The sequence below is a fragment of the Cicer arietinum genome, chromosome 5 (assembly GCF_000331145.2).
Source record: "Cicer arietinum cultivar CDC Frontier isolate Library 1 chromosome 5, Cicar.CDCFrontier_v2.0, whole genome shotgun sequence".
NCBI classification, from domain to species: Eukaryota; Viridiplantae; Streptophyta; class Magnoliopsida; order Fabales; family Fabaceae; genus Cicer; species Cicer arietinum.
Window position 1 is genome coordinate 65,289,295 of NC_021164.2, and position 18,536 is coordinate 65,307,830.

The window sequence follows — 18,536 nt, forward strand, 5'->3', positions numbered from 1 at the left end:
TGCTGAGGACTAAAAGTTCCCAACATTTTTTTTCTGCTATCCACTGTTAAAACAAAATAAATTCACTTAATCCATGTAACAAACTAAGGCAATCAAATCATGCATATGTAATTAAATCAAATTCACTATCATGAATGACAATTTATTAAAAGTAAACACAACAGGAGTCCTCCTCACCTCTAACCCCAGTTTTCCAGACAATATTGGTGTATTTGAGACCAGAAACGATGTTGTTCGAAACAGTGAAGGTGAATTTCATGCGGCATTGGCTTCCTTCCTTAAGAATGAAGAGACTCTTCTTAGGATCATTAGTAAATGGAATTGGTAGTACAAGGTCAGGCCTGTCTGAACATGTTATAGTGAGGCTTTGTATCTTCACTTCTGGATCTTTGCTTTCTGGATTTTCATGTTCAACACAAGAAAAAGCTTTCAGATTTTCAGGGTATTCAAAACTTCATTAGCATCTCAAATGAAGCTTAATAGCATACATAATATTTTAACAAAATGTCTACATCCTAAGCTTCTAATTCTCAAAGACAAATATTTTTCATCTTCAAAGTAATTTTATTCAGAAGGGTTTTTCTCCTATAAATCTCAACACACAAAAAATGGTTTGCTATTTTAAGTTAATTTCAGTTAAATGGTTTATTTTGTTAAAAGAACAAACAACAAAGAAAAGCATCAATGCTATGATGTTAAACAGAATTATCTGAAACAATCATTGCAGAATTGATCCAGAACAGGTAATAAGAAAACATGAGAATATTGAAGAGGGAAAAAAAAGGTACCTCCAACAGAAGATATATCAACACTTCCCAGAAGTTGCTCCTTCCATTTTCTCAAACTTTCATCATCCTTTGAAATGCAAAAGAAACAGGTTTAATAATTGAATAAAAATGAGAGTTTAAAATCAAAGGGTATTTTCAAAAACAAATAAAAAAGCTAACTTTATCTTTCTCAAGCTGTTCCTTGAGGGTAAACTGAGGACCAAGATCCAATTCCCCATCAGAGTCCAACCTAGAGTCGTCATCATCATCATCATCATCAGGTTCAGTTTGTTCAGCATCATGTTGTTGTTGTTGTTCCTCTAAACGAGGGTTGTAAGGAACATCGTTGGCTGTGGTTGTGGAGGAGACAGAAGCTCCCACGGCGGCAGACATTTTGAACCTCGGAAAATCAAACAAAAAAACCTTAGTGTTCAAAGTTGGTTGAAAAGTGGTGCCAAATTTAGGGGATTGTGTTTGCTAAACTTGGAAGATAGTTTGATTTGCAGTATCCTTTTCTTCACCTGGCAATGGCCAATGGAATATTAAGATTCACTCTTTTAAGTTGAGAGAGACTCTTGTTACAGCCTTCTCAACAAATTTTATTTTATTTCATTATTTAGAGGTCTTGAATTATTTTAAAATAAATAAATAGGTCATTCAATTACTATTATTTTTTTGAAAGTAAATAAATAGGTCCCTCAATTATAAAAGTTTGTAATTAAGTGTCTAAAGTTGTTAATAATTTGTAATTAAGTAATCCAACTAAAAAGTTTGTTAATCGAGTATTTAAATGTTTAAATAATTTATAAATTTGAACTTAAGGACAATAATAATCACGTCTCTAAATTTTGGGACCTAATTATAAGCTATTTATAAATCTGAACTTATGTTTTTTCTTATGGTTGTTGACTTAATTAACTATGATTTTATCAATTTCATAATTTTTTAAAAGTTTTTTATAGCAACAAAAGGTGTATTTTAAATTAAGAACTATAAAAAAATGTGGAAATTGAAAAAAGTGTATTTAGCTATAATTGTAAATAATGACTCAATACATGGTGTTACTGGTTGTGGCCAGTAAGAATCGTATCAACATATTTTCTTTGATTGTATTTTTTTGAAAAGTTTTGAAAAGTGTGTTATAACAAGAGTAAAAGACAAATTATACGTAGAATGGTTAACTTGCATTTGAGTGATTTAAAAGGAGTCTAATAGCATGATTTTTAATCATAAGGGGAATTCATTAATGTTTTAACAGATCGAATTAAACTTCATTCTTGGTCGTGGATGAAGGCTAAATCGACAAGTTTTGCTTTTGAGTTAAATGAATGACGACATAACCCGTAGGAGCGCTTTACTTTTGCCGTTGGTGGTAGTTAGGGGAGAGGTCTCGTGACTCATTTGTATTTCCATCCCTTTCGTGAGTTAGAGTTTGTGTTGACTGGTTTCAAAAACTCACTTTGATGATTGTAATTTTGTTTTGCTTTTGTTGGCATATCTTGTACTAGCATAGCACGAAATTTATCTCTTTGGTCTTTTTTAAAAAGAAAAACTCTAAAAAAACAACTAATATAAGGCTTATTAAAACAATGGTGAATAATATTTTTTTTCATCACACTTACTTCTCTATATGTCATTTATAAAAGATAACCATAATTGTTACGGTCCCTTAGCTTAATTAATTTCAGGTAACAATTTCAGTCTTATATTTTTTTTTCCTTTTTTAATTTAGTATTTTATTTAATTTTAAGCAACAATTTTATCTTTTATATTTCAAATGTCAATAATGTTATCATTTATTTACAAAAACTTAAATAATTCATCAAAATCTTCAAACAAAAACCATAAAATTCAATACCAATTTCAAGAAAATTGGTATATTCATCAAATGCATAACTCAAATATTCAAAAAAATTGATATTTTCATCTCCAACAACATCAAATTTATCAAATAAAGAATGAAAATACAAGTTTAATTGAATATTTGAGTTATGAATTTGATGAAATTTGCATTATGTTGAAGATGATAATTAATTTTATGAGTTTTATTTGAAAATTTTGATAAATTTTTGTTAAAAAATTATAACATTGTTGATATTTTAATACATAAATAATTAAATTGTTACTTAAAATTAACTAAAAGATAAAATAAATAAAAAAGATAAAATATTAAACCTCAAATTAAATTAAAAGACCGCAGAATAATTATACCAAAAAAATATATTTGAATAGACACTCTAATTATGTTATTAAAAATATAATCATATATTTTTAATTATAAATATCAGATATATAATCGTTCTTATATAAATTAAAATAAAATTTTAATTATATTATAAAATAAATGATACAAGTAAATGTGATTAAAAAAAAATTCATAGTATTTTTAGTGGATACATAGAAGATGGATAATTTTCTAAAAGTATTTAAAAGGAACTAAAAAAAGTGAATGAATGTGGCCATATTAGAGTGATTGAGTGGATGTAAGCAAAGTGTGAAATGTTAACACCAAACAAAAACAAAGAAACAAACCCCTTCTTATCTTCTCAATGGTTGTGAGTAGTTTAACAACATAACATGTCTGTCTCTTTTGTACTCTCCACCTCTTTCTCTTTCTCTCCCTCTTCTTCCTTTTCATTCTCCAAACCAAAACTCCCTTTTCAATGCTCCTCCTCCTCCTCCAACTTCCCATCTTCCAATATAAATAAACCACTCTCTTCTCTCTCTCCAACCTTCAACTTCACTTTCGTTGCTCATTCTTCATCGAGGGACAAAGACTCGTCCTTCCTAGGAGAGGACTCCGCCTCGTTTGATTTGGGGGAACAGAAAATATCTTCATGGATTTCTTTCACTGCTATTTTGGGACTTGTTCTCTTCCTTCTAAACGTGCTTTGGATTAATAATTCAACTGGCTTTGCCAAACCTTTCGTCGATGCCGTTTCACACCTTTCCGATTCTCACGAGGTCATTTCTTATTACTATTTCTATAAACAGGAAAATCTCCTTTTTGTTATTCCCACGAGGTCACCCTTGTCATGTTTCTTTGCAGGTGGTAATGTTGACCCTAATACTCATATTTGCCATTTTCCACAGTGGAATGGCTAGCTTTCGGAACACTGGCGAAAAACTGATTGGTGAAAGAGCTTTTCGTGTTCTTTTTGCAGGGATTTCACTACCTTTGGCTGTCACTACTATTGTCAGTTACTACTTGCCTTTCCCTCTCAATTACTTGTCTTCTTCATGCTTTATTATTTTCAAACACAAGTTCATTCCATCTATCTACGGCATCATGGTGCAGGTGTATTTTATTAACCACAGATATGATGGACTTCAACTCTGGCACCTCAACACTACTCCTGGGATTCATCAACTTGTGTGGCTCTCCAATTTCGTCTCTTTCTTTTTCCTATATCCTTCAACCTTTAATCTTTTAGAGATTGCAGCAGTTCACAAGCCTAAAATACATCTATGGGAAACTGGCATCATCAGGATAACCAGGCATCCGCAGGTATACATCTTAACACTCTATTTCTAGTGAGTTCAGGGATCCACGTGATTTTTGTGTTCTTCAAAGCTTGGACCAATAATTGTTCTGCTTTTAATTCTAGTCTTGTATTTTTGGTACAACACTCTTGCTTTTCTAGATGCAAACTGACATGCTTGGAACAATGCATCATATCTATCTATATATATTAAGGGTCTTGCTAACAAAAATAGTAATTTTGCATTCAAAAGACTAAAATTTGACCTCTCAAAGTTTTAAATACACAAGTTCCAATTCATTTTTAATATAAAAATTTCTATGTTTAGATTATTAACATCGTTAGCATTTCCCTCCCATATATTAAAAGTAACATTATATCCTCCTGAAACATCCTCAAATACTTGATAAATAATATGTTCAATGAAAAAGTGTACTTGGTTTCTTCCACTGTTATGAGTGAAGGATTTGTTTTGCTCTTCAGATGGTTGGGCAAGTAATCTGGTGTCTTGCTCATACGGTTTGGATTGGAAATTCTGTGGCTGTTGCAGCCTCAATTGGCTTAATTGCACATCATCTATTTGGCGCCTGGAATGGAGACAGGCGATTGGCTATAAAACATGGAGAAGATTTTGAGATAATTAAGCGTCGAACAAGTATTGTCCCTTTTGCAGCAATTCTTGATGGCCGTCAAAGATTACCTAAAGATTTCTACAAGGAGTTTATTCGATTACCATACTTAACAATTACTGCATTAACACTTGGAGCTTACTTTGCACACCCACTTATGCAGGCTGCTAGTTTCAACCTCCATTGGTAGGTGAAAAATATCATCTTGTTTTCATGTAAAATCAAATGTTTAGGATCGAAACGCTAATGCCGCGTTTTGTAGTGTGCATCAATAGACAGAGATGAAAGATCAAAGAAAAGAAAATGGAAATAATTGGAAGAAAAAACCAAAAAACTGACAATGACGGTGCACTTATAGTATTGCTGCATAAACCATGTTCTATGGTTCACAGCAGCATTTCATAGCTAACTTGTAACTAAATTTGTAGCTGATTTGCAACTAAACAGTGTACTATAGCTAATCAGTTACATTGTTATGGATGAGTTACACTGATGTACCATACAGATACAGATACAGACTAATTAATCTTGCAATATTACAAGATTGTAGCTGGACCTATATTTATTCCCAACGCTTCATCAAGTTGAATGATGTGATAGAAAATTTTCCAATATTAACTTTGTAGAGGAAATGGTACCCATCACTCCAAGAAGAAACCCAAATATGACTAAAAAAATATTAAGAACTAAGAGAGGCCTTGTTATTTTACCCCAACAAATCTTCATATAGAAAACACATGGAAAAATCAAACAAATGGCTACACTAACTAGTGAACCAGTGAGGCTGAGTACATGTTCAAAATATGGCACTGATAGAGCAACGGTTAGTATGAACAAGAGCAATAATGAAGCCACAAAACCCCTGATTACCAATTTTGTCCTTCCACTAAAAGAATTTGGAAGTGCATGCTCAAGCTGAATTGCGAAGGGTGCAAATTCAAGGGCATATTTGGTCATTGGTGTCAACACGGTTGCCCAAACTGCAATCTTTGTTATGATTTTCTTTGGTGGCATGCTCAGAGTTATTTGAGACTTCACATCATTTCCAAACATTTTGGCACCCATGAACCCCATTGAGGTGTTAAGTGCCGTTACTATTGTGAAGCTCACAATTGAAACCTGAATTAAACAAACTAAAGATAGGTTCATTTGGTAAATAAACAAATAAATTAAAAGCTTCAGCATTTTGTTTTTTTACATATTTAGGCCTAACTACCCTTTTGTCTATCTAGTTTGGGCTATGTATTTGCAATTTATTTTGATAAAAATACTTTAATAAATTTTCAGCTTATAAAAGTATTTCATATTTCAAATATATCTTCCAGCCCCGAAAACTTTAAACAAAAAAAAGTTGAAGTAAAAGAAAATTGATGATATAAGTATATTTACTTAATTTATTAATATATGAAGATTTGATTCACTAAAAAAAATATGAGATCAAAATCACAATTTATCCTAATTAAAAAGACTATAAGTGTAATTAAGTTACATATTTAATAAAATGGAGTTATTTTATATATATACCTTGGTGAATTTAGAGGGGTCTTTCATTGCTTTATATAAATCAGGGAAAACAATGTGTCCTCCATAAGTAAAAATATACAGACCAGATATTGATGGAATATTATGTGGCTTGAAGACAGGTATACTATGATTACTAGCTTGAAAACCTCCAAAAATTGCAGTGGCCACTACACACACAAATGTGAGAAGAGACATAATAATACCACCACTTGAAAGGAAAGATATAGAAGACATATCTCTGATCCATAAACTAGGCAGAGCAATCAAAACTGCCACCACTGTTAGAAGCTGTGATGTTTTTAACTTAGCCAGTTGTAGATTCAAACGTGTCCCTATAAATACAGTGATCAAGTTATCATGTAATGAGATTGTGTAGGAAACAAGTGCCATGAATATGTCCATGTAGATTAATGTTGCAACTAGGTATCTTCCTTTTGATCCAAATGCTTGATTCCCAATATCCACATAACTTGTTAACTTTGGATTCTTTTCAAGGCATTTTCCAAGTATATGAGAGGTGTAAGTACACATTAGGCCAAGTCCTATAAGCAATAATACAGATAACCACCCTCCTTTTTCAATAGCATAAGGAGTTGATAGTTGCCCCAAACCTGAAATTATATCTTGTATCATGCTTTCAACATATTTTTGGATTAATTAATAATTTCTAATTTATTTTAAAATTTCAAATAATTTATTAGCAATTTTTCTTTTTTACAAGCCACAGGTTATGATTACTTAATCCAAATTAAACCAAAGGGATAAAATTAATTTATTTGTTTTCTCTGTTTAAAAATTTATCTGACAAATAATATTTACCAACGGTCAATACGTATATTTTTGGGGTCGGATAACTCAATTGATTTAAACTAAATATTAAAAGGAGTTAAAAATTATTGTTCAAATCTCGATAAAGAAAAGGAAAAAAAACATGTTTTCTATGTCAAGAAACCAAACTTCTTCCACTCTTGTTAATATATGGAAATTTTAAAATAGTAGTACTTTCTTTTGTAGTTTCTTGCAACACACATGAATCACAAATACGGAAAAAACAATAACAATATGTAAAAGTTACCTATGAGCATTCCCACCATGTTGATGACAGCATGAACAAAAGAACAATCAGCATTAGCATCATGCTTGGTGTCGATATTGGCGCTGTCTTCTGTAGTATTAGTGTTATTTCGATCCTCAACAATGATGTGGTCACCATTGCATTGTTTGTTTTCCTCTATACAAACATTGCAATTTGACCACATCACAGTACTATCAACTTGATCCCTTTGCTGAATACAGCAGATGTTCCCCAAGAATTTCAATTTCAACATCTTACCCCACATAGTAATAACTTTAGGATTTTTAATTTATTTAAAGAGGGAACTGAATAGAAGAAGAAAACAGAATGAAGTAGCACAAGCAGTTAATTAGTAGGCACTGATGTAATTAAGGTCTCTTAATAAAACCTGCTTACCAAATGGCATCCAACATGCATATTTATAATTGGATAAAGATTCTAATGTGGATAAACATGACATCAGCTATTGTCCATTTGGACAAATTTTTTGTTGTTGAATTTGATTGTTAAAGAATCAAATTCAAAAACCTGATGCTAACTTAATTTAAGCTTGCAAGAAAAATTAATATAGTGACAGAAGTGAGAGTGAGATCAATGATCATTGCTGTGTCATATCAGAATGCACTTTGTATAAAAAATATTATGTATACTGTGAAGTGTGAATATATATATATATATATATATATATATATATATTCTCCCTCCAATGTTTTGTATATATTATATAAGTTGATATGATCAGAACTTGGATAGTTTCTCTCATTCTGTTGTTGCAATTGTATTTGGAATCACATTCTAAACGTACTTAATCTCCCACTATGACATAAGGGGCGTGGATATGGATCCTACGACATAAGAATAAAATCAGAATAAGAATACATTAAAGTTAAAACATCATAAGATACAGCATAACTATAATTTCATGCAAAATTAGTACAAAACTACAAATGACTAATTAAAAGAAAAGTTTCATGTTTTTAAATTCTTACATAGTAAAATAAAATGGGAAATATTCCATTTCACTCTTATTAGTTATTCCCATTTACGTTTGATATTCTTTCTTCAACTTTTGTTGGGGGGAAATGTTCCATTTCGTGCCGTTGAGAAAGAATTTCACTTTGTTGATGGGAAATGGACCATTGATAAGCATGATGTGATATAATTTTGATATATGGATAGTGTAAAAAAATGTATAATGTGAATCAATCACATTATTTGTGTTCTGGGCCTAACTCATGTTAAAGTGGCCTAATTCACCCCTCTAACATGATGACTTTGGACCAAGGACATGGAAGATTATTGAATGACGGCATTTCACAATTGAAGAGATGAAATCCGATGTAGAAGACTACCATAACTCACTTACACTTCGTTTTCAGTTGAACTATCATATCTTGATCAATGCCACTCGATGGCAACAATCACCTTACATCAACAAGGACATCCGTCCAAAATAAGAGGATGATGTGAGAGTCTCAGACCTTTTATTTGACAACAATCTTTATAGAAATTCTAAGGAACGTCATACAAAAAATATTTTTGTGCAGAAAAAGAATATATTGATACCCTAAATACCTTTAACTCTTAATACAAATTGACTTGATTGTCAGAGTGTATGCAAATACTCTGACGAGGAGTTGTCTTCATCTTCACCACCAAACCACTCCAGATCAATTTTTATGATTTTTAAAATAGATGTGATTAAAATTAAGAAAATTTAATGATTCAATAATTGTAATTAATTGATAATGTAAAAAGATTTAATTAATGTATACATATTTTATACTATTAATCAATTATGATCATTGAATCATAAAAATATTTGATTTTAATTGACCAACAAATATATCTGATTTTAATCAAATATATAGCTTTTTTTTTTTTGCTTAATTGCAGTTTTAGTCCCCCTATTTTAGGTGAATCATGAAAGTAGTCCCCCATTTTATTTCTCTCCAGTTTTGGTCCTCCAAACATAATTTTGGTCGAAAATTTGATGAAGTGACATTTTTTAAGGTCACACCACACTATTTATAACAATAGATTTCACGTAAAATTATTGCACAGTGAGATCTTGAGGCATTGTGTGACTTAAATAAACGCGGAAAAATAAAAATTCATCAAGTTTTGGACAAAAATTCTGTTTGGGGACAAAAATTGAACATAAATAAAATGGAAGAATACTTTCGCGATTCAACTAAAATAGGGAGATCAAAACTGCAATTAAACTCTTTGTTTTTTTATAACGGAAATATATATATAATTGTTGGATTTATTGACGATGTAAAATAAAATATTTTACCCTGACCGTGAATCAAAATTAACCCCCTCTCTTTTAATAAAAAAAATAACTTTATTATGGTCGTGTAAAGATACCAGATTATTAACGATTTAGTTGAAAATGGAACGTGACGTATATCCAATTAATTGGTAGGGGAAAAGGTTACAGAACAAATCCAACTAAAGAATACGTATGTGCTATATATAACTATTTATTTTAGACTTAACTACCCTAGTATTGAAGAAATAATTATTTATGATTGTTAAAAAAGATTATAATCCATATATATCAAGAAAAAAATATTGTAAGAAAACAAGGAAAAAAAAAATCATTTTACCTTCTGTGCAAGCAAGATATACTTTGTCAAATATTAATATCAGGGAAAAATATTTAAGTACACTCATACAATCTACATACCCATTAGAGATATAGAAATAAACAAAATGATATGATTATATTGGTGATATATGTGATAGAAATAAAGAGATAGAAAATAATATGTTGAATAAATATAGAAAAATTGTGGATATTCAAATATAACAACTGATCAAATGGGTCAAGATTTTGATATTTGTGTTCAGATATACAATCTTATAAATTTTACATAGAAAAAAAAATTGTATGATTTTCTATCGTACTCTATTTAGTTATTACTATAAGTAAAAAGCGATATCAAATTTTAGTCACTATTATAAATAAAAAAATTAATTATTTTGACATTTAATACTAATATTTTTGATATATCTTTACTTTAATAAAAAAAATATATTTAATATTACTAATTGAGTAATTGATATTTGAAATGACATTATATTTTACATAAAATTTAAATAATTAATTACCCTTAATTAATTTTCTTAATAATCAAAAAAATAATTATTTTTGTTTAATAGTTACCGGAGGCCTTACTCTTTACTTACATTTGGTAAAGATCCATTTTTGTTTATTTTGTTTGCATGTTGCATGTAACTTCGGTAAACTAATCTCCGGTGTTATCACAAGTCATATTATTTGACTAACAAGTTGTAATTAGTATTACGATGATTTTATATAGAGATCAAAGGCTAAATTTTACCGGTACTCTTTCAAACTGCAAATGTATGAAATAAAATTGTTAATCTTCCAATATAATGTTCACAAGTCAATTGAACTCCAACATGAGTATAGCATTTCGACAAAGCAACATGGGCAATATGTTTCTTTTTTCCTGCGACAACCTGTTGATTGCTAATTAAGAAAAACATATATCAAAAATATTTGTGAGCGAAAATAAGTAGTGAAGGTCAAAACGTGTACTAATATATCAAATATTTCATTGTCTTCTATCATGCAAATTGAAATAAAACTCATATAGTTTGGTTAGGATGAATATTTTTTAGACAAATATAAAAATCTAAATAGAAAAAAATTATATTGAAGATGTGTTTTAAATTATGTATTTAATTATTTAAAAAATTTAAATTTTATTCTTTTTAATATAATTTTTTTTAATTCCTAGATAAATTCAATACTAAACTCATAACCTGTTGATTTTATTCTTTTTATTTGCTAAAATGGTCACAATTGATAATCTCTAGATAAATTCTCTGAAATTATGTACAACATGAAATAACTTGAGAAAGGGGTTAAATGGGCCAGATATGGTGGAGGTTGATCTCGACCATAAGAATGCACTTATTACAGCGTTTTTTAAATTAAAAAAACGCCGTAAAACGTGCATAAGAATGCACCTATTACAATGCTGTAAAACTAGTATAACAAGCAACGCGTTTTTAGAAGGAATTTACATGTTTTTCTATTTTAAAAAGCGCTGTAAAACGTGCATAAGAATGCACCTATTACAACGCTTTTTTGAAAAAACGCTGTAAAACTAGTACAACAAACAACACGTTTTTAGAAGGGATTTACAACGTTTTTTATTTTTATTTTAAAGAGCGCTGTTGTATCTTTTTAAAGCGCTAGATATTATGACGCTTAATTTTTTGAAAAAACATTGTAAATAGCTTAAAAAAAATGCTGTAAACCACTATTTTCCGCGTAGTGCGCTTTCCAAATTATTGAACAGGTGAGACTTTAAGTCACGGTTCATTAATTCATTTATGGCTGAATTATGCATAAACTAATAAATAAATAAATCATTATTAAAAAAATTAACAAGACCAAAAAAGTGAACCAATATATATTGAGAGCCGATTTGGTTGTAGCAATCGGTAGACCACTCAATTTCTAATTAACTAATTGAACTAATCGATCTAGTTCTGCAAAACTATCTAAGTTATTTATGAGATTGAAGATAAATATTGCCTTCTTCATTTTTACTCACTAAAATTATAGTTGAAATAATATCCACATTATCATGGTCAGGTAGACATTTTTAAACATAAAATTCTAAAAAGATCAACATCGTTATTAATGGTATAAAAGCTTTTTCGACTCATGTTACAAAAGTTAGACTTATTTAGAAAAAATAAAGGGCTAAGTTTTTATTAGTTTCAAAAAGATTTGAACAGTAGTTCATGTAAAATAAAAATATAATTTCTCAATGAAATTAATTAAAAAACATTGTTAGACTCTATTAAAATAAACTATGTTTAATTTCTCCTGTCACACAAAATGTATTTAATTGTTCTTCAATTTAAAGATTTTTAAATAATTCTTTTGCAATTATGTTTAGAATATTATAAAAGTGCCTCCACAAAAATTTTAAAAAAATTAACTTGGGATGAATTAAATATGAATATTTAGAATGCAATAAACTCAAGATAAAAGTACCTAAAACATTGACCTATGATTCAAATTTTGAGTTTATTTTTTTCTGAAGTAACTTTTTATGATGTTATAAACATGTCTAAAAAAATATATGTCGACTTAACAATATAGGCCAAAGTTGCATACACGATAATTTTATATGAATTAAAAGTTGTAATTTGTTTTTATAGAGATTAAAATTAAAATATTAAAATTTTATATTGATTAAAAATATATTTAACTCAAAAATAAAAGATAAAAGTGTAATGCGTTGCAATAAAATAAGTTTCACTTGATATTTTTTGCCTTATTTTTGTGTGTAATAGTTTCGTTTTTCTATATTGTTTTCAAACTAATAAGTACGTGAGATATCTATGAAATCGTAGTCTAGTGATTTGGTTATGAACATTAAAAGAGTTACATGTAAAAGGTCTTGGTTTCAATCTCTAGCAACTAACTTTTTTCCTTCTCCCTTAATATATAGATTAACTATACTAACATGTATCTATAAAAAATAAATAAATAAATATGTGGGATAAATAGCATAGTCAACTACTAAGTGTATACTTGTTTACAATTTGTCTATATTTAGTACTATGGTAAATTTGTCATTACGGTGGCTCCTCATAATTTTACATAAACTACAATTTTTAATTATAAAGTATATTTAAATAATCTGAATTGCAAAATATCTAAAAAAATATAAATTTTATATTAAAAAAGGATTATAAATTTCGTATTCGATTTTTCAAAAATAAAAATTTATTATTTTTATATAAATTTATTATTTTTTATATTCTGAATAAATATCTTATAAATGACTTATAGGTACTTGTTAAGCTAATGAAGAAACGTTGTTTGGTACATGAGAGTGTGAATGTGATAATATATGTTATTGGTTACAGCCCAGTGCGACGTGACTTCTTTAAAGGGTAGTGTCAAATTGGGAATAAAGTGTAGCCTATGTTATTATGAATGATGTAGATGGTGTTCGCCTTCAAATGGCAACACATGCCACATCTCTTGTGTTTCTTGCATCTCATTCAACTCTCACTATTCTCTTCCATATCTCTTCTTAATTTCTTCCATCAAACCATTATAATTAACATTTAAATTGGTCCCCTACATAACACTGGTCCCCATCTATTCCATAACCATTCACTTTGTAGTTGATTCCTATGTCTAGTTTCATCCACTCTCTTTTTACTTGTTAGTTTTTTACCTCATTTCCATTCATTATTTTCTCTACTTATTTCCACACCTTATCTATCTCCCTTTCTTTCTTTCTCTTTTTCCGTCAAAGATTCATATAAGATATAAAGGGGACAATTTATTTAAAAAGTGGTGATGTGGATAATAAAATATGCAAACAAATTGTATGTCATGGAAGAGAGCAAAACAAAGATAATTTTTATATTCATCAAATGAGAAATATAATTACAATATATTATGAAATGTATATATCTAAATTAAAATAATTAATTTCTAACTAAGATAACTAATTTATAATTAACACTTAATTAAAGTAATTATACTTGTAATTAATTTTACATCTTTAATTTTTCAGCAAATTAGGAGGTGTTTTGCGACACTTCTAACGTGTAGTGAATTAAACAATATTGTAAAAAAACAAACAAACAAATATAGTGAGAAACGCCGAAATAAAGGATTTTGAAATGCAAGAATAAATAGACTAAAAGATTTTTGAAATATTTATTTTTCGTTTGAAATAAGAACAAGAAAGATTCTAATACAATCTTGATTCATCTCTTTTTTGTTGTAGTAGATCCTGAATCGAGTTTATACCTCCGTGCAAGATATTCTCTTGCTTTTTTTTAACAAAATCTCATGCGCAATTCCTTGATCATTAAGACTTCTAAATTAGAATCAAATTATGAAATTTTCGTACTTTTTTGTTGTTGGTAAGTGTTGAATCTAGAGTTTATACTTTTATGTAAGATCTTGCTTGCATTTTTTTTTTTTTTTGAATGCTAAGTTAGCTAAAAAGAAATAATTTTGCCACTAAATGTTGTTGGTGGTCTTGAGAAATCTTCAACAAAGTACTTACTCTATCTTTTTTTCTTTATATTTGACCAAAGTTGTTGATGTTGAAACAAGATTGATATCAAAGCATTGAATAAGTCTTGAGTTTTTTAATAGTTTTGTTAGCAAACATGTTGTCTTTAATGCCCATTTTTTGATGATTTTTTTTTTATTTTTTAATTAAATTTTTATGAAGAAAAAAAATTCAATAAAGTTTTTAGAAAGAAATAACAGAATAATAAGACTCTAATATTATAATAGAATACGTAAAATATTTATATCAAATAATAAAAAAGAGACAAATAGAGATAATTCTTGTATTGATCAAATCAGAAAGGATAATTACAATAATAAAATATGAAATTTATATACTCAAATTATAATAACTAAGATAAATAACTTGTAAGTAACATTTAAATGACTAAAGTAATCAACTTATCTTATACATATCTAATAGTGGAGTTGCGATATATAAAAAGTTGGCTCATCGTATATGAAAGCCTAAAACCAACTCCAAACAAATAAGTATAAAAACTCTTTCAACATTTGTTGACATGATGATGAGGAAGAACTATGTCAACAAACACTATGAGAGGAGATTGTCATTAGATTGATTTATATTAGTTTGTAGGCCATAGACTCGTGCGACAATGCCTTAGGCTGAAATGCATATTTATCAAGAAAAGATACGTAAGCTGCGTATAATTAACAACATATCATATTGTAATTGCATTCTATTATTATTGTAAAATAATTGAATACTTTATTTATTTTATTGTATGTTGAAGAGTTACTACAGCGTTATTTTAAGAAGACTTAAAAATATTCATCCCTAAATTATGAATATGTACTAAACGATTTTATAATATTGTCCTCTCCATTCCATGAGTTAATTGGGTAGATAGTGATACCAATGTAGTGCATAGAGTATATGCTATTAATTGAATCTCGTGGGTTGGGCATGATAAATTAATTAATTAATTAAAACCACACCAAGTGGCCCACACCATGATTGATCATTGATGAATTTGGATTCCACCCTATCAAACTTATAGGATTTGGATTCTCAATGTTTGAGTTGTTAAATGTAGAGTAATTTTAAACAAATTTTGTGATAAAATAGAAGAGTGTGATGTTTATGATGGATAGAGAAAACAAAATATAGAGAGATATAGAGAGAAAGGTAGATAATTCAAATCACAAACTTAGATATAGTTGAATATATATGTATTAGAATTATATTAAACTAATTAGAAAATATAATTATTCATGTGGTCTTTTAACTTAATTTTATATAAGACTTTAGTTTTTTCTTTCTTTCTGATTTTGTCATTTATTTAATTTTATTACACAAATTTGAAAAACATAAAGAATGAAAACATGAGTTTATTTGAAGATTTGAGTTATAAATTTGATGATATTTGCATTATATTGAAGATGATAATTAATTTTATAAGTTTTGTTTAAAAAATTTGATAAATTTTTGTAAAAAAATATAACATTGTTAATATTTTAAAATATCAAATATCAAATTTTTTACTTAAAATTAAATAAATAACCAAATCGAGAAAAAATAAATAAAAAACTGAAGTGTTATCTGAAATTAAGTTAAGGGACCGCATGAGCAATTATGTCTTAATACCTAATAAGAAATTAGTTATGATAAGATAGAAGATATTTATATTAGTTATTTTATGGGCATTATAGAGAGGTATATTTTATATTAATTGTATCATAGTTATTCATACTATTATTTTAAATTTTTTATTTTTCTTTAATTATTTATCTATAATTCTTTGGTTCAACCATCAAAAGAAAATCACGCATTCAAACATCGGCTAAAAAATACCAATTTAAATTTGATTTTATAATTTAAAATCCAAACTAAAATATAGATTGTTCAGTCTTAACCTAATATACACTTATGTATGAATGTGTGATTGTGATATTCTCTTCACCACAGAAAATCTAAATCCGTAATTGATTATGCAATTGCAAGAGTAACAATACAATTGAAACAAAGGTGTATGCTTAGATAGTGGTGGTAGTCAAAATCTTTGTAGTTTTGGATCTCTCCAATGTACGGCTCAATTTTTTTAGGATCGACTTATGTATTTTAGAGTTTGATTGAGTATTATACTAATAATCAATCATGCAAAACTCACACCATTTTTTATATTTATTTAATTTTAAAATAATTTTTATTTTGAGTTAATTTCATATGAGGTACCAATACCAACCAAAAACTTATAGATATCAAAGAATTTACAATTTTTTATAACCACAAATGTCAGTAGTTATTACTATTAACAAATTAGTGGAGTTAAACTCTTTACCTTCTTATCAATCACTCCAAAATCTCATATTATCCTAAAATCAATGTAATAACTTTCAACTATATTTTCTCTATTCTTAAATATAATAGAAAGTTGAGTTAATAAAAATTAATAGTGGTTTCACAACTATTTAAAACGACTCATATGTGGTTAATTAGTATGCAATTTTTTTACTTTCATTATTTCCTTCAAATTTTTAGTAACTCCCCATTTCAAATTAATATGGATCAATTTCACATGAGTTTTGTGATGGACATAATTTATAAATAAGGAGAAGTGTTCAACGTTTTGATTCACTAACTCAAACTACTCATTCGAAAAACTTACATCACCATAAAGGTTTAAATTAAGAGTCTCAATATTTTGAAGTAATTATCATTGGATTGAGGCACGTACCTCTAATCAGTTTTGTTTTTTCTATATAAATTTTTGTTTTGTTTAAGATCATGTGAAATTATTCACGTTGACAAAAAGAAAAAAGTATTGGAACTGATAACTCTTATAAATAAAAGTTATCTAGCCTCTTTACAAAGATTATTATTTGATAATCATGTGATGTAGGTCTAATTTTTCTGCTTATAATTAGATTTTATTAACTTTTGTGTCAAGCACAAGTTAGTGTTGGCTTTTGTAGGTTTCACATGTTTGTTGTAAGTGTTTGGGATTAATGAATTGAGTGACAAGTCTAGCATGCTGACGTATTTCGTCTAAAATTGGTGTAGTAAATTATAATTTTTCTTGAATTTTTTACATAGAATATATTAGAGTGTACACCCATAATAAAAGTCACATTTATCTTGTAACAAAATGATAAATCAATATAAATATTGTCCAAAAGATGAAAAATTAATACAATGTAGAGAGATAAAGGGGTTCAAATGATTTAAAAATTGAAAGATACATTGCATTTTTAGTTGAGTAGTAACGAAATTGTGTTAACGTTTTTTTAGATAATTAAGATAATATATAAGTAAAAAAAGTTATAGTGCTGATAATATATATACCCTCTATATAAAGGATATTCTAACTCATACAAAATAATAAGTTCAAATGTTTTCTTGAAGAATCATCGGTGATACAACAAAAGGGATTAAAAAGTCAACTGAAAATTTTGTATCCTTTATCTCTACCCTCATAAGTAAAGAGTAGAATGCCAACTCTAACCAATATACAAAATAATAGTTTCAAATGCTTTCTTGAAGCCAATAAAAAATCTATATACCTTGTTTCTACACACGTTCAAAACAAACCAACTCTAATAGGCTAGTTTTATGCGTTCGACCACATCCTTACACCCAAGAGCTTAAACCTTTAAGTTTAGGAGATAATGTTTTTATAGCATATGCTGGTAAATTAAATTATGTTAGTTTTTAAGATTCCCTATTCATCCACCTAGATCATCTATTATATAAATACATCTAATAGATGGATGATGTACAAATACGAATAAATAAGGGGTGTTTTGTTTTGTTGTCAAAAAACATAAGAATGGAATAATGGTAGTTAGGTAAATATATATAGTGGACCTTTTTAAGCATTTCAATAAACAGAAACTTCAAATAAAATTTAGTAAGGAGTTTAGGAAAGACGATCCAACATAAAAAATATATAAAAAAATGAATTTGATAGTTAAAATTAAGATTTTGATCGGATA

General features: G+C 28.2%; 3 protein-coding genes across 3 annotated transcripts in view; 1 reads left to right on the forward strand and 2 right to left on the reverse strand.

Annotated features, from left to right (window-relative positions):
* LOC101500978 (rho GDP-dissociation inhibitor 1-like) overlaps positions 1-1,371 on the reverse strand; it is a 2,036-nt gene extending 665 nt beyond the window's left edge. The window contains exons 1-4 of the mRNA XM_073369059.1: positions 948-1,371; positions 789-855; positions 178-396; positions 1-43 (exon numbers count right to left, since the gene is read on the reverse strand). The exon at positions 1-43 is cut by the window's left edge and continues 1 nt beyond it. Of these exons, the coding sequence (XP_073225160.1) occupies positions 1-43; positions 178-396; positions 789-855; positions 948-1,160 (542 nt within the window). The 5' untranslated portion in view covers positions 1,161-1,371. The remainder of the gene's footprint in view (positions 44-177; positions 397-788; positions 856-947) is intronic.
* A 1,893-nt stretch (positions 1,372-3,264) lies between these two features.
* LOC101501611 (15-cis-zeta-carotene isomerase, chloroplastic-like) lies at positions 3,265-5,437 on the forward strand. Its single transcript, XM_004502216.3, has 4 exons — positions 3,265-3,731; positions 3,817-3,963; positions 4,066-4,275; positions 4,733-5,437. Exons 1-4 carry the CDS (start codon positions 3,345-3,347, stop codon positions 5,066-5,068), a joined length of 1,080 nt encoding a protein of 359 aa, XP_004502273.1. The 5' UTR covers positions 3,265-3,344; the 3' UTR covers positions 5,069-5,437.
* Positions 5,313-8,051, reverse strand: LOC101501294 (amino acid transporter AVT1H). The gene is made up of 3 exons (XM_004502215.4): positions 7,478-8,051; positions 6,403-7,013; positions 5,313-5,997 (listed from the first exon to the last, which is right to left on the reverse strand). The coding sequence occupies exons 1-3, from the start codon at positions 7,740-7,742 to the stop codon at positions 5,458-5,460; spliced, it is 1,416 nt and encodes a 471-aa protein (XP_004502272.1). The 5' UTR covers positions 7,743-8,051; the 3' UTR covers positions 5,313-5,457.
* Positions 8,052-18,536: the final 10,485 nt, after the last annotated feature.

Coding starts and splice junctions, on each gene's coding strand:
- LOC101501294 (XM_004502215.4), bottom strand. CDS start 7,742: ATGTGGGGTAAGATGTTGAAATTGAAATTCTTGGGGAACATCTGCTGT. Junction 7,014..7,477: donor CATGGTGGGAATGCTCATAG/GTAACTTTTACA, acceptor ATATAATTTCAG/GTTTGGGGCAACTATCAACT. Junction 5,998..6,402: donor ACCCCTCTAAATTCACCAAG/GTATATATATAA, acceptor TGTTTAATTCAG/GTTTCAATTGTGAGCTTCAC.
- LOC101501611 (XM_004502216.3), top strand. CDS start 3,345: ATGTCTGTCTCTTTTGTACTCTCCACCTCTTTCTCTTTCTCTCCCTCT. Junction 3,964..4,065: donor CTTTGGCTGTCACTACTATT/GTCAGTTACTAC, acceptor ATCATGGTGCAG/GTGTATTTTATTAACCACAG. Junction 4,276..4,732: donor GGATAACCAGGCATCCGCAG/GTATACATCTTA, acceptor TTTGCTCTTCAG/ATGGTTGGGCAAGTAATCTG.